At 42.0% G+C, this 18,884-nt stretch overlaps 1 protein-coding gene across 1 annotated transcript in view; it reads right to left on the minus strand.

Moving 5' to 3' along the window:
* Nucleotides 1–14,207, minus strand: part of LOC133367443 (vomeronasal type-2 receptor 116-like) — a 35,067-nt gene extending 20,860 nt beyond the window's left edge. The window contains exons 1-4 of the mRNA XM_061591546.1: nucleotides 14,089–14,207; nucleotides 8,010–8,301; nucleotides 5,208–6,065; nucleotides 2,861–3,088 (exon numbers count right to left, since the gene is read on the minus strand). Coding sequence (XP_061447530.1) covers nucleotides 2,861–3,088; nucleotides 5,208–6,065; nucleotides 8,010–8,301; nucleotides 14,089–14,207 — 1,497 coding nt within the window. The remainder of the gene's footprint in view (nucleotides 1–2,860; nucleotides 3,089–5,207; nucleotides 6,066–8,009; nucleotides 8,302–14,088) is intronic.
* Between the last annotated feature and the right edge of the window lie 4,677 nt (nucleotides 14,208–18,884).

Consider the following 18,884-nt stretch of genomic DNA (forward strand, 5'->3'; position numbering starts at 1 on the left):
CTTCCTCATACCTGGTGTAGGCCAACTTGTTTTTTCTTAAGATGATAATATCGAATGTTGTCCATTTTACATAATTACAAGGTAAAATTAATCCCTGGCTCATATCCCAGAATCCTACAACAGACCCAAAGATGTTCCATCATATCCTTTGGCTTCTTGCTTTCTCTCTCTTTCTCCCCTATCTCCTCCTATCATCTCCATGTTCACTTCAGCCTTACAACTTATATGAAGCCATTTGGAAAAGTCATCAGGGGATTTGGAGCAAAATGTCATCAGCAGGCAGATGGCACACTGCTCTATTTCTGCGTAACATCTGAACAGGGACCAATTTTGCAGGCTCTGGACCAGTGTCTGGCTGCAGTGGTGGGTTAGTTGAGGACCAATAAACTGGATCTAAAGCCTGTCTAAATAAAGACCTTGTGGGTGAATGGTTCCCATGTCTGGCAGATAGATCTGTTACATGTTCTGAACAGGGTTGCACTCCTTCTGAAGCAACAGGCATATAGTCTGGATCTATCTTTGTCGCTTGAGGCACAGTTGACATTAGTGGTCAGAAGTGTATTTCACCAGCTTCAGTTAGTAAGACAGTTATGGCTTTATTGGACCAAGATAGTTTGGCCACTGTGCTCTTGGCATTGGTAACCTCAAGATTGGATTACTTCAATGTGTTCTAGGAGGAACTTTCGTTAGGTTTAACATGGAAGCTACAGCTGGTGTCAAATTCATTAATATTGTATAAGCCTTCTACTCCACTGGCTGCCACTATGCTAACAGACACAGTTCAGGATTTTACTTTTAGTGTTTAAAGCCCCAAGCAAATTGGAACTAAGAGACTGTCTTGCCCATATATCACAGTCCAGCACGTAAGAACATAAGAACATGAGTCTGCTGGATCTATTCCAACATCCTGTCCACACAGTGACCAACCAGATGCCCAAGGGAAGCCCTTAATCAGGGCCTGAGTTCAAGAGCAATCTCCCCTCCTGATGTTTACATCCACTGGTATTCAGAGGCATTCTGCCTTTGACTATGGAGGCAGAGCATGGCTATCATAGCTAGTATGCCATTGATAGCCTTATCATCCATGAATTTGCCTATTCCTCTTTTAAATCCATCCAAGGTGGTGGCTATCACTGCCTGTCATGGGAGCCAATTCCATAGTTTAACTATGCATTGTGTGAAGAAATACTTCCTTTTGTCTGTCCTGAATCTTCCAACATTCAGCTTCATTGGATGACCACAAATTCTAGTTTTATTAGGGAGAAAAACTTTTCTCTATCCACTTTCTCCATGCCATGCATAATTTTATACACTTCTATCATGTTGCCTCTGACTCGCCTTTTCTCTAAACTAAAAAGCCCCAACTGCTGCAACCTTTCCTCAGAGGGGACTCACTCCATCCCCTTGTTCATCTTGGTTGGCCTTTTCTGAACCTTCTGCAGCTCTACAATATCTGTTTTGAGGTGAGGCAACCAGAACTGTACACAGTATTACAAATGTGGCTGCAACACTGATTTGTATAACAGCAGTGTTATTTTCTATACCTTTCCTAATAAGCCCTAGTGTGGAATGTGCCTTTCTCACATCTGCTGCACGGTGGGTCAGCATCTTCACTGAGCTATCCATTACGACCCCAAGGTTCCATTCCTAGTCAGTCACTGCCAGTTCAGACTCCATGAGCGTATATTTGAAATTAAGCTATTTTCCTTATGCATAATTTTACACTAGTTTACACCGAACTATATTTGCAATTTTACAGCCCACTCACTCACTTTGGAGAAGTTCTTCACAATCCCTTTTCGTTTTAACAGCCTTGGACAATCTATTATCATCAGCAAACTTGGCCACCTCACTGCTCACACCTAATTCTAGATTGTTTATGAACAAGCTAAAAAGCACAGGCTTCAGTACTGATCCTTGGGCTTTTCCACTTTCTATATCTCCATTGGGAGAACTGTCAATTTATTCCTACTCTCGGCTTTCTGTTTCCTAGCTAGTTCCAGGTCCTCATGAGGACCTCTCCTCTTATTCAATGACTGCTAAGCTTATTCAGGAGTCTTTGGTTAGATACCTTGTCAAAAGCTTTTTGAACGTCCAAGCACACTATGTCCACTGGATCGCTTCTATTTATGTTTGTTGTCACTCTCAAATAAGTCCAATAGGCTCATGAGAGAATCCTTACCCTTGCAGAAACCATGCTGGTTCTGCTTCATCAAGGCTCAGTCTTCTATATCCTTTGCTCTTTTTATCTTTAACACTACTTTCTACCAGTTTTCCCAGGACAGATGTTTGTCTAACCAGCTTGTAGTTTCCAGAATCCCCCCTGACTCCTTTTTAAAGATTAGTGTCACATTAGCCACTTTCCAGTCCTCAGGTATGGAGGTGGATCTGAAAGACAAGTTACTTATTTTTGTTAAAATATGAGCAATTTCACATGAGGTTTTTTTTTAAGAACTCTCAGATGGATGTTATCTGGACTTGCCTAATTTTGTCAGTTAAGCTTAGAACTTCATCTCTTGTCACCACTATTTTCCTCAGACTTCCTTCCTGCAAAAGTTAGTTCAGGCACAGAGATCTGCCCTATATCCTCTACTTTGAAGACAGATACAAACAAAACCATTTAGCTTCTCTGCAATCCCCTTATCCTTCTTTAGCACAGAGACAAATTGATGGGTAGAAGAGGGCAGCATGAATCTATGTGAGTCAACATTATTATGTTCTCTCTAGTGAACAAAGGTATGCAAAAAGTAACTCATGAGTGAGTTAACGTTAAACTCTTATGTGGTACCAAGAGCAAGGCAGAATTTGTCTTGGGCCCATCCATAAGCCTACAGTTCTGGAAAATAAAACTCCTTCCCACCTGGTTAAACTTGTGATTCCACACAATAGCACTTCCATTGATTGTGAATTGTTTTCCTTCAGGAGCCTGTGGGTCCATCCTTCCAATGCTGACTTTACGAATGGATGCATTGGGGAATGTGACAATGTTGATGATATCATATCTAGTTGCCAGCTCTCCATTTTGATCAAAAAATATTTCTTCCCCAGCAGTATTGTTGAAGTGGATGTGTTTCAGAAAGTAGTGAAGCTAAGTTGGAAAATAAAATCACATGAAGTGATGCAGTTCGGCAAGGAAGATGAAATTTAAGAGTTATCATCTCCATGGATAAACTAGAATTTTTAATTTGAATCCCCACTTCACAGATTTGAAATCTAGCTAATAAACAGCAGGATGCCACTATGTCAGATTTCATACTAAGGCAAAACTCGGTATACATTTTGAATAATATTAGAGGGTCTAAATTCATGTTATAAGGATACAAGAAGAGCACTGATGGATTAGGCCAAAGAATCATGTAGTCCAACATTCTTTTCTCATGGTGGCCAGCCAGATGCCTATGGGAAGCTCAGAAGCAGAAGATGAGCGCAGCAGCAACTCTGCCCACTTCCGATTCTCTGAAGGTGGCAGTCAGAAAAATACTGCCTCTGACAGTGGAGGTGGAACATACTAGGGGTCTACATTGGCTCACTGAATACCCCCAAATATAAAGTGAATTGATGGGAATTGGGGAAGGTCATCATGTTTCTGAGTCAGACTGCTTTATTAAGCAAGTGACTCAAATTGTGTCAGGGACTCTTAAGTTTCAAGTTGCTCTGTGGCCTTGGCTGTCCAAATAATGAATGACTGTTCCCCCTCCCCTGATCCCCCATGAGAAGCAAAACCCAGCTGACTAAAGAAAGCTTCAGAGCTCAAGACAGGAGGATGGAGGGGTATGTGGGTGGCCTTTCTCTTTCATTTTGATGAATAGGTCTGCGTTTTCATTACAGTGAATTATTTTCACAGAAGACTCCAGTCACATTGATTTGGGGGAGGGATTAAAAACTGTTTGCATGGCAGTTCCCAAGTACCTGACAACCAGCTTGTGGTGAGCAATGAATTTTGACAGGTGGCATTCATTTTAAACTGCTAACCACATGGACTTTCACTTTTGAAAAGAAAAAAGAAAAGATATAGACAAGTCTGGTCTATATGTGGGAGCCAATGCCAAAACCTAGGAGCCAGGGCTCAATTAAAAAGAGGGAAGAGATATACAGTCCATTGGCTGCCCTATCTGAGTATTATACGAGTTGATGGGCTGAGGAATACCTGTGGGAGGGATTTTCTGAAGGTTTCAGGATACCTTATTGGGGGCCCGAATCCTGGTTTCTTCACCGAGTCAAGCTTCTTTTCAAGAATTGGCCCGGCTGTCTTCATCAAGTTGGCCAAGGAGAAATCAGCTGATAGGATATCTGGCCCATATTCCACCCTCCCCCATTGTGGAACAGCAGCACCTTACAACATGTTACTGATAATGTGCAGATGTTCCGAGGCTTGATTTACCGATTCAACTAACTGGGCCAAATAATAAATCAAAGTGGCTACCAAAGAACAGGGCTTTTTTTAAATAGAAAATGTAAATAGTTTCTTTTTCCTACAGCCCATCAGCTAATCATAGCTCCCAGTCAGAGTTACTAAATTTCCCAGTGCCTAGGCCTGGCAAAATAGAGAGGAGAGAGATGCTAAGAGATTTAAATATTCTTGGGGTCAGAACAAAATGTGGGGCTCATGCTGGATATGCTTTACTATGAAATTGCACAGGCTTTGTGTAGAACAGCCTGCCCAACCTGGTACACCCCAGATACAATATCTTCTGCTATAAATTGCAGCATCACTGCCAATTACTCCCTGCTAAAGGCAGTTGTAGAGCCAGTGTGGTGTAGTGGTTAAGGTGTTGGACTGCGACCTGGGAGACCAGGGTTTGAATCCCCACACAGCCATGAAGCTCACTGGGTGACCTTGGGCCAGTCATTGCTTCTCATCCTCAGAGGAAGGCTATGGTAAACCCCCTCTGAATAACGCTTACCATGAAAACCCTATTCATAGGGTTTCCATAAGTCAGAATCGACTTGAAGGCAGTCCAGTTCCATTTCAAAGGCAGTTGTAGTTAAAAACATTTGGGGGATACCAGGTTGGGGAAAGCAGGAATGGAACATTTCAAAACTTTTGGAAGGATCAGCCCGTTTATTATTCAGAGCAAGCTAACTATTTTTGTGTGTGTAGCTTCTATGAAATTCAGTTAATTGCTCTAAAGTAATGAACCTGAATCCAGCCAGTGAAAGCCATTCATGCCCAATCATTATAGTACAGATGAATATGAGAATCCTACCTGCCAAGGATAAATATTAGAAAGGTTCCATGAGGCTCCATCTCCCTTTCTTTTCTGTTTAGATGTTGATGAAATCATGGCATGCAGAGCATGTGCTACAGCATAAACAGCATTGTAGATACTGTAGCTCTGACCAGACATCCCCATTTCAAACACACTTCCGGGGAGGCTCCGCAACTTCTCATCTCCAGTGCAGTTTTCTCCACCTGGTAAATAATATTCAAATTTGGGGGCTTTGCACCAAAATGCAGTGGACCAAAACCAATGGAAATAATAAAGATCAAATTGTTTAGGATTTAAAGCCTCAAGATATTCTTTGTATTCTGCTAAATCATTGCTGTGGAATGTGAAGGACAAGGTGCCATTTAGGGATTTTGTTGGGAATAAAGCATTATGTACAGCAGATACAATATCCAAGTGAGCTGTTGTAATCCAAACCCTCTCTATTGGTCTCATTTCAAAGTTTTCATATAGTGCCAGAATCAGTCGCAAGGTGTCCACAGACCGTGAATCCCCATGAACAAGAAAAACATTTATTTTGGTTGATGAGAGAACAGAAATTATTCTATCCAATTTCTTATCAACTTGCATTGTGTCACCATTGACCTCCTTTGGTGTTGGAATAATTTCCTTAAAAGCAATACAAATATTGTTCTCGAGCAGTAAAGGAATGAGAATCCTCAATACCATTTCTCCACTGTCGTCATCTAAAACAAAAAGGCCAATCCAGGTCCATCCAAAATGCTGAAACAGCTGAACTATCCCAGCATACTGAGGACTTTCATTTGCGATCATCAGATACAGAGAAGGGAACTGAATTTTATCACTCAAAGCAGGGTCAAAGGAGCCATGACTGAGCTAAAACAAGAACAATGAGCCTTTTAGACCAATGATTGTTCCTCATTTTAAATTATTTCTTTTAAGAGTATGTGTTGGAAATAGGCTACCTCACATGCCACCACTAGGAGGCAGGGTTATACATGCCTTAATACACTAAAAGAGAATAGGGATACTATAGTTTGCTGTGGTATAGATTCCTTTTTGTTATTTCTCCCCCCCCATCCTTCTTCTTGCTCTGCTGCCTTCTGAATTCTCCATCACCACATGAGCAGACAGGCATGGGGCTGCTTGCCAGAAGCTAAAACATGGACTGAAAGTAACCTCTATTTTCTTCTTTCTGATTTCCTAAGCTGTGCCTGAATTATGTTACGAGCAAACGATTTTTATATACTTTACTGGAGAAATCTTGTTTGTTTTATTCTGCAAGACTGTGTGAGTTAGCAGAAAGGGTGGAGAGTGGGGCTGGTTATTGCTCATTCTGTTTTATAACCTTATTCTCTCTGCTAGAGATATTATACAGCCACGAGAGTGACTGTACACTATAGTCAGCATGGAGTTTTTGCATTCCGGATTGTTAAATTGAAAATACCCCATGCCATTCTGATGCTTCCCATAAACTCATTTCAAAACAAAACCTTAAAAAATGTATAGTCCCGAACTCAGAAATGCTTGTTTAACAACCCTCTAAATTTTCATGGTGGTACACGAAACAGTCAGAGAGAATCAATAGTACCTATAATCCTATTACTGACTTTGCCCCATACTCTGACCTTCATCTTCTGTAGTTTAAAAGTTAAAAAAAGTCTGGCTGATTTTTAATTAATTTAAGAAATTTTGGCTTGAATTCAATGATAATGTTGGGCATGCTCAGTAAGAACCAACTGTCAGTGTCCTAAAACTCACAGCTGCTGGGCTTGCTTAATCCAGAGGCCACACCCATGCCAGGCCTTGATTTCATGGCTTCCCCCAAAGAATCCTGGGAAGTGTAGTTTGTGAACGGTGCTGAGAGGAGACTCCTATTCCCCTTGTCAGAGCTCCATTGGCCAGAGAGGTTTAACAGTGAGCCGCTCTGATTTAAGGTCTGTGAGGGGAACATGGCATCTCCTAGCAACTCTCAGAACCCTTCACTAATTACACTTCCCAGGATTCTTTGGGAGAAGCTATAACTGCCTAAAGTGAAATAACAGTCTGATGTGGATGTGGCCAGGGACAGCTTTGGTTTAAATTTGGGTGGGAGACTACATGTGCCTGCTGTAAAATGAAAAGGTGGGGAAACGCTGAAAAGACTGTTCTCACTCTTTTCCTTTTGGAAAGGAAAGGGGCTTCCCCTCTGCCCAGTACCCACCCACCCAATCTCTTCCCCTCCCCTCTCCTTCCTGCCCTCCTTCTCCACCCTGCCAGTCCCCCAAGTCAGTTTCACCTATCCTAAGCATGATTGCACAGGAGTAAATCCCACTGAACTAAAAAAGCATGCAAATGATCAAACCTACCCAGGCTCAAAGGCATGCATTTCCCCATAAGGTGTAGTTAGCCCCTGAGTTAAACAAGATGCGTGCAGAGCTGAGAAAGGGAAGGACTGCTGGGAGAAAAGCCCCTAGCCTTGTAAGAAGTAACCTGAAGCAGTGGGTGGGTTACAGACAGAAAGGCAACCTGTTCTTCCCTCATTGATTCCTTCTTTAACAGCAATCACTTGTTTGTTTTTCTCAGCAACTCCTTCCTCCCATTCTTGTTTCTGTCTGTGAGTGCTAGCCTCATAGTTCTACTATGGCTACATTTGCGTCTGTAGACAGAATGACTTTATTCCCTCAAGTTTCTTTATTCTTTCAGGCACCAGCCTTACCACACTACTCATTTTTGCACTCAACTGCTAACCTTAATAAGGACATGGTAGCAACACATATGGGTCTCCTCCCCTAAATTCCCTATGTGGATGCACCTAAGTAGATAGGTAGACAGGCACACCTGTGGCATCTTGTAGATATTTAAGATCATGGGCATCTGCTTGGAATTATGAGGAGTGAGTCCTCCAATGATGGCCATGAGCTTCTTTCTCTTTCCACAGTTGTAGTTAACAGGGCTCCCCTGAAGAAAGAAAAGGGCATCCATAGTCCCATAACAGTTCCCAAATTCATTGTTCATATTAAGAGAGTAGAGGTAACCCAGTGTCTTATTGGGCAAGATGTGGCTATTCTTGTCGATCTCCTTTGCTGCAAACTCAGAAACAAGGACTTGATGGTAGTAATTTGGCAATAGGCTGCAATGATATTTCAGTGTAGAATTAGAGTTATCACATATCAATTGATTTAATATACATAGAGTGGATTTACTGACCATAAGAAGCATTTTTTAAAAAATACCAGGCACGGAGTTATGTAGTACAAAATATTTTGACACTGTTAACATATAGCTAGCTATTTATAGATTGTCTCATTATGTTCCATTTTCAGTTTTCATTTTCCACAGCTCTTTCCTAACTAAAGCCATGTATTACTCACCTGACTGAATGATCTTCTCTAGATAGAAAATCCTTTAATCAGTGAATCAGAAGCTATCTTCCTAACACATTTTTTTTTTTACATTGGTGCATTTCACATCATCTGGGCTTCTCACTCCAGGCAGAACTGTTTTATTTGGGATACACTGAAAGCTATGCCTGATTTTCAAGAAAGTTAAGATTAATAAGAATTTGTCTCATGCAACAGTTCATTTATTGGTGACTAATAAGCATTGTGATCTAGTAGCTAGGTGTTTTAAATTTAGGAGTGGAAGACTCATCTTCTACCGCAAGGCAGAACCTTTGGTACTGGCCAGATACACTTAAAAGTATGCTTTATTTCAAGGGAGGTAAGATTGTCAGGGCTTTATCTTGTGCAGAAACTTCATTAATTACTGAATGCAAAGTGTCATGGAAAGCCCCGTTATATAAGTTTGGCTGTCAGATAGATGTGTGGAGATGCTCAGTGTCAAAAGTTCTCAGGTATTAAGCTCAGTGTCAAGACAGAACTGGGAAACTGCACTGACCATAATTTGATTTTCAAAGCAGCTGTTACATTTGGAAGAGAAGCTAGATTAATAAATAACACATACAAATTTCATCTCTTCTAGAGAAAAAAACTATGAACAACGTTGATGTTTCCACATGACATTTAGAATCATTTTTATCACTGGAGAGCAGCAGTAATCTATGTATGCTTATCTTCAGTGGTCCACTTGTGGCTCCCATTTCCTCAAATTGTGTTACTATGTTCAGTAGTATAAAAAAAATAAGATGCAGAATCATATTTTTGCTATATTTACACTAACAGTTCAATTTCATTTTTAATTCATCCCTATGGACTTTGACATAATAAAACATTTACGTACTGGATATTCCCTCCTATATGTGGAAATGTATTATACTGGATGTCCTTATAAAAGTGAATGAAAAGGGACAGAAAGTCACCAATGAAAATATCCCGTGGAACGTGGAACTTATTTTGAAATTTTGGTTGGGAGCAACAACTGTTTGCATTCTTGCTTACAATCTGAGGCAGCTGCAGCATCAGCAACAACATCATCCATCTGGTTGCCAACAGATCTCCCTCCCAGCTGGACATTTTCATTGTGAAACATACACACAACAGGTGTAGCTCAGAAACCACCCTTAAAACCCATTAAACTTGAAATCAAACTCGCCGTTTAACTGATTCCAATAAGTGCTCTCAAACATCTGTTTGATGGAGCCCTTCCAAAGAGGTGTTTGTAGAAAGGCGCTTCAAAACTCATGTGTATAGAATGAGAGGATCATTGCATGTTCAGCTCCTGAGATTGACGCATTTGTGTTTTTGTCTTTCTGATTGCCGTGGCATCCCTCTACAGTTATGTGAGGACAGTGATTATGATGATCACAGGACAGATGATTACCTAATCAACAGCAGTCAGTAGCGTCCAGCAATCAAGGACTGAATTTTAGAGTCATTAGTCTCAAGCAATACACACCATTACGAAAAGGGAAATTTATTTAAAAGAAAAGTACATACAAAAAGAGCAGCATTTGTTTCCTTAAAAGCTAATTGCCCTCAGCTGGGCTACAAGAGATACTTGGCATAACAATAGTGAGAGATTCAAACAGACAATAGCAAATAACAAACCTCTGCCTAACTTCGCTAGGTCACTTACTTCCTTAACTCTTGGTTCCCAAAAAGCATCCTCAGGCAGGTCTGTGTAGTTGGAATTAGGAAATGGAAAGGAGAACAAGAATGGGAACAAATAACTGAAGGATCACCCTTCATTTTTATGGGGGTTTGCTGGCAACAGGGAGGGGGACCAATTAGCCATCCTAGGTGCCCTTTCCGTGATCACCTTCTTTGAAGATAAGGGGGCCTAGACAGTCCCACCCAGCTGTCCTGATCTGCAATACCCATTCTCCCCGACTTAGATCTCAGGAAGCTGACAAGAGGTAAATGTCTTCTTGACATTTGTAAATTGCCTGTCTGGCACTGAAGCATTGGACTTCTCCAGCAGAGTATCCCAGGGATCAACAAGCTCCCAGAATTCCCTCTTGTTGAAACATTTTAGCTTGACCAACATTAACCTAAAGTTGAATGCCTGTGTTAACAGATGTGTTAACAGATGCAATTTCAAAAGTGATGGAATTCCACAAGACCTCTGTTATCATACATAAAACAATGTGCATACACACTAATCAACACTGGAACCTTCCACAGAAGGATACCAGCCCACTTTGAAACAAATGCACATACACACACACAATGAAGGACTGGCAGAAAGACAGGCGGGCAACCCTGTCAAACACTCATGTGGAGAGAGAGAGAGAGACAGAGACAGAGACAGTGGTGAAGTATTCCTGTGAGATACATGTTATCTGTTTAACCAGTGAAATCCAACCTAGACTGAGTTCCCTCTGACACTCACTGCCCCATACTGAACCTCTTCCAGGAGGTTCCCAATGAGGATAGTGGTGATTGCTGGGAGAGGGGAAATGGATGGATCAAGAGTTAATAACTTAGGAACAGAGTGTGGCTTTACTGCCTGACTGACAGTCAAGTTGAGATTAGACTTGGTGCACTATAAGTTTGTTTTGTTGCCTATGACTAGGAATGGGGGAGAAATTTGATCCAATTCTCATTTAAATGTGAACCTTTGCAATTCACACTTTCCAAAATGATTTGCAAACCAAAACACAGCCATCCCTCAAAATTCACACATTCCCAAATTTTGCAGTGTAGTTCTCCAGCCAAATAATGTGTACAAAAGGGCACAAAAGTGTATAAAAACTTATATTAGTGAATGATATGCAAAAATGTGTCTATTGGGTAAAATTGCATACAAAAACATGTATATATTAGGGTAAATTGGTAGCATTGCAATTTTGATTTCTGAAACTCAAATTTTGCCCAATAAACAAAATGGATTCAATGTATCTGGTACTCTATTATAATAAAATAAAATAGGGGGAAAATTATGTCAGCTCCTTAGACATTCATAAGAATGGAATGGTGGGGATAAGATATTTTATTTTTGGGGGGTGTAGCTAGGAATAGCAACTATTATATATGTGGAACCTAGTGAGCAGGTGAGTTTATGGGACTGAAAGAACCTTGTTTGCCCTAGTGGATGATTTGTGCCAGGGAATGGACAAGAGGAGTACAACTACATTAGTTAAATTAAATTAGTTCTCCTGAACCCCTTAGCATCTATGATGACTGCTTTCTCCTGGATTTACAATCTGTGTTGAGCTTGGGAAACATGTTGATTTATAGCTCCAGTCCTTTCTAGTACATCTGTCTCTCTTGGTGGTATGGGGGGATTTCTGCTCCATCCTGTGGCCAGTAGTCTATCGGGTTCCTCAGGGTTCCAGTCTGTCCCCTATACTCTTTAACATCTAGATGAAACATCTGGTGGTTTTGGCTAAAGTATTACTGCTATATATAGTACACCAATGGACAGAGCTTCCAGGTAAGAGGGCCCAAATATGATTTTCAGACACTCCATACCCCTTATTCAGGAATTAAGGCATACCACATACGTTTTTTTAAAAATCTTTTAGTATAAGAAACAAGTAATATTCTACAATAATACATACACCATGAAATGATGTAATTGTTTGAACTCATGTATTGATTACACCCACATATGTACTACCAAAAATCAAAACAAACACATGAAAACTTTTAAACTTCACAGAAAGTGATGTTTCTACTTTTACAATTATAAAGTGTCTTTTAGAAGCTTCAGTTGGTAAAACAGCTATAGCTCTTCATGGACTAAGATATCTTGGCCACCCTCCTCTTGACATCCACCACAGTTCACTATTAGAAGCTGTTGTATTATAAGGAGTTGTTGTAGCAGTATTAATTATAGCAGCACCATCTCTGTATGCAGTACAAAGAGTCATATGATAATAATAAAAAGAAAATTTGGCAGTATGTAAAAAGAGAGGGTAAGACAAGTCTGGTAAGTGAAAGGCACATGGGTATTAATTGATTCTTTCATCAATTACCTTTCCAAGTTTGATATCTTGATGCTACAAGAGACCTGGGTTCTAGATCTGATAAAATTAAAAGGCTTTACCGCTCACCAGTGACAAGTGATAAGAAGGGCAGGCCAAGCCAAGCAATGGTTTAGGTATTTTTGTTTCCACTAGGCTTCACATGTCAATAGCTATTCTTCCTTCCTTTGATCATCTTGTAATAGCAGTGATGATTAAATTTACTTATAAATGTATACCTCCCTCCCGTCTTCATTCCCAGATGAACCTGATATGGCAAGGCCTAGAAACATATATTGGACATTTACCATTAATCACTGTTGTTACACAAATAATGTTTGGGGGTGACTTCAATGACAGACTGGAGCCGAATGATATCATTCCTTATGTTTACCATCATACCTCTTCTCCAGAAATACTCTTCCCCTGTTAAAATGTCTGCCATTCTGAAGATAACACCTGTAATTATGCAGGGTTCTGCCCGATCAAATGGCACGTTGATTGAACCTATACATTTTAAATGGCAACATAACTAGGGATGCTCCAGAAGAATTCACATTCTGATCAGGTGCCAAGATGAGTGTCGGAGTATGTGATCACCCCTCACAACTTGCTAAATTTTGTGAAGCAATTGGAGACATAAAATCACCCTGACAATGAACACATCCATTGGACCTGACCAGAGCTTGGAAAAGTTACTTTTTTGAACTACAACTCCCATCAGCCCAATCCAGTGCCCATGCTGGCTGGGGCTGATGGGAGTTGGAGTTTAAAAAAGTAACTTTTCCAAGCTCTGGACCTAACCCTGAAGCTTCCGGAATGGCGTATGTACGCAGATGACACTTTTCAGCCAAAAGTTGACGCTATTGTTAGCAAGACAAGGATTAGATTGTCTGGGAGGGTGGATAGGTCCATCATAAGCTACTAAACACTGACCAGCTTTACACGATTCACTCTTCTATTCTTGCAGTGGGGCCAATTCATGGAATATTAGATCTCTATGACACAGTGAGCAAAGAGTTTAATGGATTCCCTAACAGCAAAAACTCAGGGAAACTACAGACCAATAAATTCAGATCTAAGGGCTGGTTCACCAATGAGTGTATTGCTGATAAATAAAAAGACATGTCTGCTAAAATTCTTTAACTGTACCATTGGGCAATCTAATCCATTATATATAAAAAAGTACAAAACCCAGCTTAAGATGAAAAAGAAGAGTGTACAAAGAGCAATGTGGGAATAGCATGAATCTATGAGGTCAGCATTATAGATGTTTGAACAATGATTTGCAAAAAAACTAAGTATTACATTCATTTGTGAGTTAAGGTTAAACTCTTTTGTGGAACCAGGAACAAAGCAGAATTTTGCCTTGGGCCCATCGTTCCCACCTCTACACACACACCCCGAAGCCACACTGGGGTTGCGGGGTGCAAGATTTGTTGGGGTGTTCCCTGTTTGGTGTGATGGTGTGTGTGTGGAATTCTCTGTGTGTATGTCAGCTGCAAGTGTGGAGCAGAACTTACAGTTCTGGAAAATAAAACTCCTTCCCACCTGGTTAAACTTGTGATTCCAGCACTTCCATTGATGGTGAACTGTTTTCCTTCAGGAGCCTGTGGATCTATCCTTCCAATGCGGACTTTGCAGATAGATGCGTTGGGGAATGTGAACATGTTAATGATATCATATACAGTTTTCAACCCTCCATTTTCATCAAAATATATTTCTTCCCCAGCACTATTGTTGAAACGGATATATTTCAGAAAGGAGTGAAGCTAGATTGGAAAAGAAAATGACATGACCCGAGGCCAATGATAGAAAATAGTTACTGTGATTTCTCTGGAATCTGCTATCTTGTCTTCTTGCAATGCCACCCTTTTTTTACCATATATATATATATATATATATATATATATATATATATATATATATATATATATCATGTCCAAATTGCTACCTTTCTTTTATGTATGATGGGTGTAGATTAGGTGGAATAAAATGCTTACCATCATGCAGTTGTGCAAGGAAGATGAGATTCAACAGAGTTCTGATTTCCAGGGATAAACTAGAATTTTCATTTGAATCCCCTCTCCACTGATTTGAAACATAGCTAATAAACACAGGCTGTCACCACTTCCAATTCCATACTAAGGGGAAACTCAGTATAAATCCCGAATAATAGTGCAGGGTCTAAACCTCTGTAACAAGAATATAAGAAGAGCACTGATGGATAAGGCCAGGGGTTCCCAAACTGTGATCCATGAGCTTTAATCAGGTGGTCCATTGCATGTCTATGGATCTATGGCTGAAAATGGCAGAATATTCATATTGATATTTAATTGTGTTTTGTATTGCTTTCTTATTTGTTACAACATGCAGAAAAATCAGTAAGTGGTCCACCAAGACCATGAGTAATTTTCAAGTGGTCCATGGGGGGAAAAGTTTGGGAACCCCTGGATTAGGCCAATGAACCATCAAATCTAGCATCCTTCTCTCACAGTGGCCAACCAGATGCCTATGGGAAGCTCAGAAGCAGAACCTGTGTGCAGTAGCCACTCTCTCCACTTCCAATTCCCAGCAGCTGGAAATCAGAGGAATATTGCCTCCAACAGTGGAGGTGGAACAAGGTAGGGGTATACATTCACTCACTGTATACTCCCAGCTATAAAGGCAATTGATGGGAGCTGGGGAAGGTCCCCATGTTCCTGAGATAGACAGTCCTATTAGGAAAGTGACTTGAGTTATATCAGGGATCCATTACTCTCCAAGTTACTCTATGGCCTTTGCCGTCCAAAAAAAGAATGACTGTTCCCATCTCCACCCCACCTCACCCTCTAGAAACCAAACTGGCGTTTAGTGGGGGGTAAGGTTTGTGGGGGTGTTCCATGTTTGGGGTGGTGATGTGAGTGTGGAATGCTCTGTTGTATGTCAGCTGAAATTGTGGAGCAGAGGATTTAGAAGTCATGGTGGGGTGTGGGATGTTGACTGTGGCAGAGTGTGGATGGAAAAAATTAGAGATGGGCAGGGTTTGTGTGGGTTGGACTTTTTGGGAGTTGCAAACTGGGGTGGGGTCTGGGGGATACAGTGCAGCATATATTCATGCATTGTTGTGGAGTGTGGTCCTCTTTAATGTTGTGCTTTTTTATTGTTTAAACACATTGCATGCGTCTCACAGGGATATTTAGCCATCTCGTCCAATGGCTTACCTCGCAGTGTTGTTGAGAGATTAGCTACTGGAAAGAAATCACCACTCTACACTTGGCAAACCTCTTGGGTGTGTGTGTGTGTGTGGGGAGTTCCTGTGTGGGTTGGGGTATTTGTGAAGGAGATATCAGTGTTGGAAAGTGTATATGAAGCATTTACTGTGGGACAGGACATGATTGGAATTGCATCGTTTCTGAGGTTTCCAAATATGCACAAAGGCCCAACGTGGATAATGAGTACCCATCTATTCACTGCACCACACTGTCATATTTCATAACTGAAGGAATAAGCATTGCACTGTCACCCAGAAGGTGCCTCCCTCTGCAAACACTCCATGCAGAATCTTCCACTTTTTTCCCGTCAGTCATGCATCATGAGATTTTGCTAGTATTTCATCTCCAGTCTTTAAACCTTAATAACATTTGAACCTCAGATCACAACTTCACTAAAACCATGTGCTAGGGTGAGCTAAAGAAAAATAAACAGTGCGATTCTGACTGCTGGTAGCCACGGGTGGGAGCCTGACAAGTGGTGCCAGTGGGAGGAACGTTACAGCACTCTCATGGGAAAGTGTGATATTAAGTCAGCATTTTGCGTCTTACCAGTCCACCCTTTGGACTTTGATCTGTTGGGATTTTCCTTTAAGGGTTTGTTTTATGTGGATCGAGCTTTGCCCATGGGGTGTTCTATTTCGTGTTCAGCTTTTGAACGCTTTAATACATTTCTTGAGTGGGCTCTTAAAAGGCGAGCTGGCTGTGATGCAGTAGTGCATTATTTAGATATTTTCTGTTTGCTGGGCCTGCTGGTTCACAGCAGTGCAGCCAGCTGATGGGGAATTCTGGGCGGTTGGCAGAGGAGTTAGGTGTGCTTTTGGCCAAGGAGAAAACCAAGGGCCCATCTCCTGTGCTCACCTTTGTGGGCATTGAGCTTGACTCGGTCACCTAGGCTTGTTGTTTGCCGGCAGTCAAGCTGGGGGATTTGAAGCGCAGGGTTAATAGCATGTGGGAAGCAAGGAAAGTTACACTCAGGGAGCTTCAGGAGTTGGTGGGGCATTTGAACTTTGCGTGCAGTCATAGAACCTGGCAGGATTTGTAACCTGATGAAGGGCCTCACCAGGCCTCATCATCAGGTCAGGGTTACTAGGGACATGAAGGAGAATTTGCTAGTTTGGTCGCATTTTCTGGAGCAGTTTAATGGGGTTTCATTTTGTCATAGGGATTTACTGCTGGAGGCAGAGTTGCAAGTTCACTCTGATGCCTCTGGGGTTTTAGTCTTTGGGGTTATTTTCAGGGATAGGTGGTGTGCTGAAGCATGGCCAGGGGCATGGGCAGAAGCTGGCATCACTAGGGATTTGACTTTTTTGGAGTTTTTCCCAATAGTGGTTGCTGTGCACCTATGGGAGGCTGAGTTGGCTAACTCTGTGGTGCATTTCTAGTGTGATAACCAGACCACAGTGCACAATATCAACTCTCTTCTAGGAATGCTAGAGTGATGGTTTTGGTGCGTGCCTTTCTAACTCAGTGCCTTACATTCAATATTCTTTTTCTTGCTCTCCATGTTCCTGGTCTGGACAATGGTGTGGCTGATGCACTGTCTCACCATCAGATGACACGTTTTCAAGAGTTGGCCCCTTTGGCCAGGCTTCAATCGGAGCCAATGCCAGTGGCATTGTGGGAACTTGGCAGCTTGAAGCTGAGGAGGCCATAATGCTGTCCCTTGCCACCAGCATGAGAAACTCCTATTTGAGAGCAAGTAGGGAGTTTGCTAGTTTTTGTCGAAGCAGGGGGTATTCTCCCATACCTGTGGACCGGTTGATGGAATTTTGCCTGGCTCTGCATCTCTGGGACTTTCAGTGAAGACCTTTAGGGGTAAGTTAGCGGGAATTGGATTCCTGGCTAAACTTAGAGGTGTAACTGATTCCTCCAGGGACTTTAGGATAAGGAAGATGTTGGAGGGGTGGTCTAGGGCCCATCCTCCTGCACCAGACACTCATAGTCCCATTACACCTGAGATTCTGTTGGGTTTTCATGGGCTTTGGCTGTCTTTCTGTAGTTCCAGTTATGAGGCAGCTTTATTTCATGCAGTTGCTGTTCTAGCATTTTTTGGGGCTTTTCGCATGGGAGACTTGCTTGCTTCTTCGAGGACTGACAAGTCCGGTCGGGCAATGGAGGTAGGTGATGTGGTGGTAGAAGACAGAGAGGTGCAGGTTCGTCTGCGCACATCAAAGACTGACCAGAAGGGGCGAGGAGCTGTTATTATGTTGGCCTCTTCCTCGGTAGGTGGATTGTGTCCAGTTCAGACCTTGAGTTTGTTTCTGCAAGTTAGAGGTGAGGCTGGGAGTTTCTTGTTTTGTCATCAGGATGGTCAGCCTTTGACTAACTTCCAGTTCTGGTCCATCACCAGGCAGGCTTTGTCATGTTTGGGCTTGGACCCCAGGCTGTTTGGTACGCACTCTTTTAGGATAGGTGCAGCTTCCACAGCAGCTACTTTGGGGGTTGGAAGCACAGCGATTCAGGCAGTGGGGCGCTGGAGATCAGGTGCTTTCCGTGTGTATGTTAGGCCAGTCAAGGGCCCACGTTGATCATTGTGCTAATGAGCATATTGTTAATTATTGTTTCTGTTTTAACAGGTTGGAGGGTGCTGGAGGGAGTAGAGGTACTCATTTGTGGACACAGCATGGTGTTCTGAGCCAGGAGGAGGATGTTGCAGACCAGGCACGGAACCCAGTTGGGGCTCAGCAATTGTGCTTTGGTCCAGTGGCTGGGTAGATGTGGCATGCTGTGGGAACGCCTCCTGCCAATGCTGTTTGATGCTTCGTTGGTGCAGCACCATCCACAGGTTTTGGTTATACATTTGGGTGGCAATGATCTAGGAATGTTGAAGGGTAAAGCCCTTGTCATTCAGGCTTGCCTGGACTTTGAGGCCATATACAGGAGGTGGCCTGGGATCGTGATTGTTTGGTCCGACATCCTCCAGAAGAGGATTTGGAGGGGTGGGAATGATCCCAGAGGCCTGAATAAGGCTAGTCAAAAGGTAAATAGGGAAGTCCGTCTCGCCTTTGCTTTGACTCAGGGCGAGGTAATACATGACCTGGAGGTGTGGTGTGACAGGGCCGATCTTTACTGGCCAGATGGTGTTCATATGTC

This window comes from Rhineura floridana, chromosome 11 (genome assembly GCF_030035675.1).
Source record: "Rhineura floridana isolate rRhiFlo1 chromosome 11, rRhiFlo1.hap2, whole genome shotgun sequence".
NCBI lineage: Eukaryota > Metazoa > Chordata > Lepidosauria > Squamata > Rhineuridae > Rhineura > Rhineura floridana.